At 42.7% G+C, this 7,672-nt stretch overlaps 1 protein-coding gene across 1 annotated transcript; it reads right to left on the reverse strand.

The window, feature by feature from the left end:
• Positions 1 to 564: 564 nt before the first annotated feature.
• TAS2R1 (taste 2 receptor member 1) lies at positions 565 to 1,464 on the reverse strand. Its single transcript, XM_065905691.1, has one exon. It carries the CDS (start codon positions 1,462 to 1,464, stop codon positions 565 to 567), a length of 900 nt encoding a protein of 299 aa, XP_065761763.1.
• Positions 1,465 to 7,672: the final 6,208 nt, after the last annotated feature.

The raw sequence follows: 7,672 nt of genomic DNA on the forward strand, positions 1-7,672 counted from the left end.
GATAACTGCAGATTTGTAAACAGTCATAAGAAATAATAAAAGGGTCTCCCAGATGGCACTAAGTGGTAAAGAACCCGCCTGCCAATACAGGAGACATAAGAGATGTGAGTTCGATCTCTGGGTGGGGAAGATCCCCTGACGGAGGGCATGGCAACCCACTCCAGTGTTCTTGCCTGGAGAATCCCATGGACAGAGGAGCCTGGTGGGCTGCAGTCCATAGGGTGGCAAAGAGTCTGATACAACTGAGCAACTTAGCTTGCATGCGTGTAAGAAATAATACAGAAAGATCCCTGTGCCACTTACCCAGGCTTCTCCAATGACGTAAGACCTGGCAGGGATACTGACATTGACATAATCCAACCACACATTTTACACTTTGATAATCAATGCAACCCTTTGAAAAAGGAGAGCATCCACAGAAGTGTCTCAAGTTGAACAAATAGTCTTTTATATGATGCTTCGTAAATTTGTGAACAGACTTCATTTGGCTGAGGGAGGCCGAGTGGCTTGCGCTAATGCTAATTCACTGAGCTGCCGATGCTTTGACTGGATCAAAGTTCTCTCTCACTGACGGCACTTTCCGAGGAGGAGCAACGCCTTTGCGTTTTGTTTCATTTTCGGATTTCCTAAAATTAAAGTCATAGAGTGGACGGAGTGGTATGAACCAACCACGAAGGTGCAGAACAGAAATAGGAAGCTTCTAAGTTTAAAAATCTGAAAAAAGATCAAAGCCACGATCAGGTAGTGGCAGAGATAAAGGGCCAGAAAGGACAGGATGGAGAGAAAGGCCCTGACGTGTACGTGTGTGCTAGGGTTTCTGGGGCCTGTCCATGTGTTTCTCACCTGCCAGGCATGTCTCCCCAAGGAAAATATCAAGAGCACAGAAGAAATGAGGAAGATGAACAATGGCAATGCAAACTCAGCAAACAGAAAGGCAAGCTGTAAAGTAGGGGTTACTTCGATGGGAGCTGTTATGTTGGGGAAGAAAAGGTCCAGGAAGTCTTCTCCATAAAACACCCACTTATATTTGACGTGCACAGCAGAAGTACCACATGCATACAGCAGGGACGCAAGAATCAGCCAAGGAACCAACTTGGAGATCTTCGTCTTCAACCAGAACAAAAGAGGGTGAGCGACGGTAGCGATCTTGGTGCAGTAGTAGGCACTAAGCCAGGTGGCCAACCAAAGTCCCAAATCGTTCACAAAAGTGAAAACTACCAGCTTCTCAGTAAACTGGGGGGGTGTGATCAAGGAAAGAAGAGCCAGGTTAATGTAGAACAAGGCCAGCTGAATTCCCATCCTGCAAATCGCCAGGCAGGAAACAAGGAGATCCAGCGGGATCAACTTTCTCTGCTTGATCAAGTCAGTACCATTCACAATCACGATGATGCCATTTATGAAAACCCCAAAGAGAATTTGTATCACAGTTAAAACAAGGTGGCTAACTAGCTGAGATGCCAGCATTCTCAGAAGAAAATTTAAAAAATCACTTACTTTAAAAAATGATGTAGCTAGGGATTTTCGGGCTGTTTGGATTCTCTGAGTTTTCTTTTTTCTTCAGCGAGAATCCCTTTAGAGAACACAGCTCTGAACAACAAAAGCAATGAGGTAAGAATGTGGTGGACATCTGTTGCTATCATTGTTTCCTCAATTTAGTCCCAAGGCAGTCAAATAAGAAAGAGATACTTGAGGAATGATTTGCCTTCTAGTGATGGCATTTGCATTTCCTTGGTCTATTTGGCTTTCAGCTTCATCACAAGTGAATGGTCCAGACACCTCCAGGGCTAGAGGAGATCTCCTCCAGTACCTGAGCAGTGGAAGCTTCTCAATCCTCATCTCTACCATGAATTGTTTAATTATGCCTATAGGTGTGATTCTATTTAACACTTGCAAGGCATTCTTTACAGAAAATTCTTTAAAAAAAAACAACAAACATCATTTGTGCTATAATGACATAATATAATCAGCAACGTGAGACTCCTAAGTAGTAGTTCTTCATACTGCAATTATTGAACAACTTAATGCCACCTAAAATGTAAAACAGTTATGCGATAAATCATATGTGATAAACCGCAGAGCATGACAAACTATAACGGCAAAGTAAGTAGGCTTACACGTCCATGTACACAGTAGGTCAAGAGCTGAAAGGAAGGTAATAGAGAACCCTTCAGCACCATTCTCATCGGTAACCAACCATCTTCAGGATCATACAGGGCTCGAAATTTTTTCCCTGTTAGTGTTCCAAGACTGTGAGGATTTTATGACATGAGCTGATTGTTCCAGGGCAAATGTAATGATAAAAGAGCACATGATTTGATTTGTTGTTTTAACTCTCGAATGGATTATTTTTGGAAAAAGTAAATGAGCGGTTATTAAAATGCATTCTGCGTGAGCGGTTGCGCTCAACCTTGACACTGCTGACATTTGGGGCTGGATATTTGAGGGGTGGTGATAGTGCAGTCCTGGGTAGTGTAGCAAGTCTCCCAGCTTCTAAGCATCGGATGCTGGCAGGGCACGCCCTGCCCAAGGTGCTACAACAAAAAATGATTCTGGGCTTTGCTGAGTGTTCCCTGAGTGGCAAAAACACCCCTCCACTGAACATCACTGTCTTACCACTGTGGGGACAAAGGTGGATACAATAGTTTCTGTCCTCAAGGCGCTTGAAAACTAAGGGCAGAGCAAGCCACATTGTAGAATGTGACTTAAAACTAAATTCATTATTTGGAAAAATCTTCACCGGAGCACAAAGTGGGGAGTGATCTATTATGCCTTTGTGGAATGAAGCTTTTCCAACCTAGCAGTTAATCACAGTGGACCCAGCAGAGCCTACCTTGAAGCTTATGTCCCTATGGACATGTGTTGTACTTTGTCTGAAGGTGTCCTAAAGGGCTCTTGGGGTGAAGCTCACTTTTGGAAAGGTGGAAGGAAATCCATATGAAATCCTTCATGTTGAGAGTAGGGACCTAGGTTATCTTATGATTCTTCTCTGAATATGCAGCATCTGTTTCCAAATTTGGAAAATTCAGCAGTGGCCACAGGACTGGAAAAGGTCAGTTTTCATTCCAATCCCAAAGGCAGGCAATGACAAAGAATGTTCAAACTACCGCACAATTGCACCGATCTCGCATGCTAGCAAAATAATGTTCAAAATTCTCCAAGTCAGGCTTCAACAGTACGTGAACCATGAACTTCAAGCTGGATTTATTAAATAAATAAATCCAGAAAAGGCAGAAGAACCAGAGATCAAATTGCCAACATCCATTGAATCATCAAAAAAGCAAGAAAGTTCCAGAAAAACATCTACTTCTGCTTTATTGACTATGCCAAAGCCTTTGACTGTCTGGATCACAGCAAACTGTGGACAATTCTGAAAGAGATGGGAATACCAGACCACCTGACCTGCCTCTTGAGAAATCTGTATGCAGGTCAAGAAGCAACACTTAGAACTGGACATAGAACAAGAGACTGGTTCCAAATTGGGAAAGGAGTACATCAAGGCTGTATATTGTCACCCTGCTTATTTAACTTATATGCAGAGTACATTATGAGAAACTCTGGGCTGGATGAAGCACAAGCTGGAATCAAGATTGCCAGGAGAAATATCAATAACTTCAGATACGCAGATGACACCACCCTTATGACAGAAAGTGAAGAAGCCCTAAAGAGCCTCTTGATGAAAGTGAAAGAGGAGACTGAAAAAGTTGGCTTAAAACTCAACATTCAGAAAACTAAGATCATGGCATCCGGTCCCATCACTTATTGCAAATAGATGGGGAAACAATGGAAACCTTGAGAGACTTTATTTTCTTGGGCTCCAAAATCATGGTAGATGGTGATTGCAGCCATGAAATTAAAAGACGCTTACTCCTTGGAAGGAAAGTTATGACCAACCTAGATAGCATATTACAAAGCAGAGACATTACTTTGCCAGCAAAAGTCTGTCTAATCAAAGCTATGGTTTTCCAATAGTCATATATGGATGTGAGAGTTGAACTATAAAGAAAACTGAGTGCCAAAGAATTGATGCTTTTGAACTTTGGTGCTGGAGAGGATTCTTGAGAGTCCCTTGGACTGCAAGGAGAACCAACCAGTCCATCCTAAAGGAAATCAGTCCTGAATATTCATTGGAAGGACTGATGCTGAAATTGAAGCTCTAAAACTTTAGCCACCTGATGTGAAGAACTAACTCACTGGAAAACCCCTGATGCTGGGAAAGATTGAAGGCAGGAGGAGAAGGGGATGACAGAGGATGAGATGGTTGGATGGCATCACCCACTCAATGGACATGAGTTTGAGTAAACTCTGGGAGTTGGTGATGGACAGGGAAGCCACGGAAGACTGAGCGACTGAACTGAACTGTGTCATGTAGATACACAGTATCTTTACTTTGCTCTTTGTGTCACAAGCTCAGTGCAATGTAGGAAACAGCCGGGAGCATCTTCCATGAGGTGTCAAGGGAGGTAGCTCATGAGTGAAGTGAAAAAAAGTGAAAGTTGCTCAGTCATGTCTGAGTCTCTGCAACCCTATGGACTGTAGCCCACCAGACTCCTCTGTCCATGGAATTCTCCAGGCAAGAATATTGGAATGGGTAGCCATTCCCTTCTCCAGGGGATCATCCCCACAGAGGACTCAAATGTGTGTTTCCTACACTGCAGGCAGATTCATTATCATCTGAGCCACCAAGGAAGTTCATGAGTGGCCCTCACAAAACTGATCCAGATTCAAGCATGACGATGAGAATAAGCCTTCTTCTATCCCATGTGGAAAGAGAAAAATAATTTTTAAAAACTTCCCGATTTCACATTCTACAGGCTGGAAAAGTGAAAACGGCAGGGCATCCACCTATGAAACAAGAGACTACTGCTGCCACGGTTTCTCCATCAAAACTCCATCATTGTGCCTGTCACTGCCTGCAAACGTTGGGTCCTTGCCTGGATCCTGCAGACTCTGCTCTAGGGAGGGCACATCTGGATTTTCTTCTCATCCCCAGAATGCATTTGCCTTTTCCGTGTTTGGCAGATGGTACTTTCCCCTGGAGGAGGAAATGGCTACCCACTCCAGTATTCTTGCCTGGAAAATCCCATGAACATAAGAGTCTGGTGGGGTACAGTCCATGGGGTTGCAAAGAGTCAGACATGACTGAGCATGCAAACACCAAAGTAAACTCTTTTTAGGTAGTTGTTGTTCAATTGCTAAGTTGTATCTGACTTTTTGGGACCCCATGGACTGTAGCACGCCAGACTTCCTCGTCCTTCATTATCTCCCCGAGTTTGCTCAAACTCATGTCCGTTGACTCAGTGATATTATCCAACCATCTCATCCTCTGCTGTGCCCTTCTGCTCTTGCTCTCAATCTTTCCCAGTATCAGGGTTTTCTCCAATGAGTTGACTCCTTGCATCAACAACCAAACTCTGTTACAGAAGGGTTTTCATGGCAAAGGAAAGAGGAAAAAATATTACAAAAATCACAGAAAGAGAGCTTTTGTTTTCCAGCTCTCAATTCTTAAAGACATCAGGTCAGAGGAACAGCTAGCTCATGCCTCTTCCCTGTTGCCCCAATTTAGCCATGACATTGACCTCCTGAGCCCTTCAGCATGGTCTGCACATTTCAGTATCACAAAAAAGTCATGGTAACATTAAAGAGAAAAAAAATTCTGTTCTGAGTCTAGAATCACAATATAGTTTTTCCACACTTGAATTAGCAGAGATAATGCCTGGAACACCAAAGCCTTTAAGGAAATAACTTTGCCCTATTCTACTTATTAACATACTGTTTGTCTTTTGAATTCAAGCATCTGGAGTGGGTATTTGGGTCTCAAATATTCTATGATGACTTTTGTGAGAACTAGCTTGGGGAGCAACAGTAATTCTTCATAGAAAACTTTATTTCATGTAGAACAGGTCTTCTGGTGCTGGAATCCCATGGAGTAAAAAATAAAAATTCATGAGGCTTAAGCTACATTATTTTTTCATTCAATAATTCCCACCACCAGTCTCTTCAGTGAGCACACACAAAACTGCTGAAGGCATATCAACTCGCCTGGGATGTGAACTGGATTCCATCAAAGGATGGCAGAACAAGAGATGCCTGCCCTGGGCACCCAGCCTTCCTGTGGACAACCTGATACCCATTCAGCCCCGGAGGTGACTGCATCTCAGTACTGATGGGACGACCTCCAGGGTCGCCTGCTCCAGTGTCTCCCCCCACCTTAGATTCCACCACATCCATCAAGATAACCATGGATGTTGACTGCACTCTTGGGCTAAGTGAGGGTGAGCTAAGTGTTTTAATGAGCCACGCAACAAACCAAATAGAGGAAAATGTTTCTGAATACAGAACCGCTTTGTGTCTCTGAAGCCATTTGTTTTAGTGAGAAGGACACATAGGAGAATTTCTGACTATGAGATGAGAAATGAACAAGCCTGGCCTCACCTGTCAGTCATCAGCTCGGAATGGTGACAGTTTTACATGGACAAATGGCTCGGAACAGATGGAACAAATCCTGATGTGGAGAAATTCACATAGTGATTGCCCCACATTACCCTGATTAAATCTGCTCACTGGCACTCATTGGTAATGAGCAGTCATTAAAAGAGACAATACTAAATATTCTTGAGGTAACTGACAGGCGGAAAGGATTGCTTATTTATATTCAAATCATTCAGTCCCTCCAAAGAAAGTGCGATTTTTTTTTTTCACATGCTATTAGATTGGCATTGGCAAGCTTCTCACCAGGTAGGCGCCTGTGATGAGCATCTTTCTGCTTTTCAGCAGAACACGGACATTTACTTTGGGATTAGAGCCATTGTGAAAGGGAGCCATAGTTTTAATACCTTTCCCAACTGGGTCTTCCCACTTCATTACCAAGGGAACAATTCTTGGGAAATAATCCCTGCTTTAAAGAAGGTGCATCTGTAGTAACATTATTGCATATTTAATAAGATTGTTCAAATAAGAAAAATACAGATTCTGGGAAAACCAAGGCAGATATTCTTTCTGAATCTTTCCTGTGGAATAACTCAGCCCTTGGAATTTATTCCAAGCCCAGATGGAATTTATTCCATCTAAAATTCACATTTTGGTTGAAAACCTCCAAACCCTTTCAGACTAATAATTCTTTCAGTCCATTCATTTGCTTCTTTCCACTTGAATTTGCAGTTAATCTTTTCAACTAAAATTTTCGTCTTTAATATTCAGGTCACTCCCCAGTGCTTGTCCCTTCTCTGTTCTATTTATCCTGGTAATATATTTCTGTGCTTTTCCTCCCTCCTCTCAGTGTTGTGAAATTTACTCTCATTGTACCAAATAGAATAATGGAGTCATGTAATGCATTGAATTTAAGTCTTACATGTAAAAACTCAGAGTGCTTTACAAGCAAAGAATCCCTTGTTAGTTACGAGGAGAAAAGGGAGGCGCTTACATCACTTGAGTTGGTTCTCACAGTTTTGTCTTCAGCTCTGAACTGAGCTGGGGAATTTCCAATCCTTTCTTGCCTCTCATCCCCTTTCTCCCTTCCTCTCTCCTTCTTTCTCTCTCTGTGGGTCCACACGTATTGTGTGTCATGGACTAGGTGCTACTCTAAGCATGGAGTGTGTTGCAATAAGCAAGACAGGCAAAGTCTCTGCCATCTTAGACGTTGCATCTTAGTGGGGAAGATGAGAATTGAGCAATT

This window comes from Muntiacus reevesi, chromosome 14 (assembly GCF_963930625.1).
Source record: "Muntiacus reevesi chromosome 14, mMunRee1.1, whole genome shotgun sequence".
NCBI classification, from domain to species: domain Eukaryota; kingdom Metazoa; phylum Chordata; class Mammalia; order Artiodactyla; family Cervidae; genus Muntiacus; species Muntiacus reevesi.

Bases quoted from the DNA above. Each gene is read 5' to 3' on its own strand.
- TAS2R1 (XM_065905691.1), bottom strand. From the start codon at position 1,464: ATGCTGGCATCTCAGCTAGTTAGCCACCTTGTTTTAACTGTGATACAA.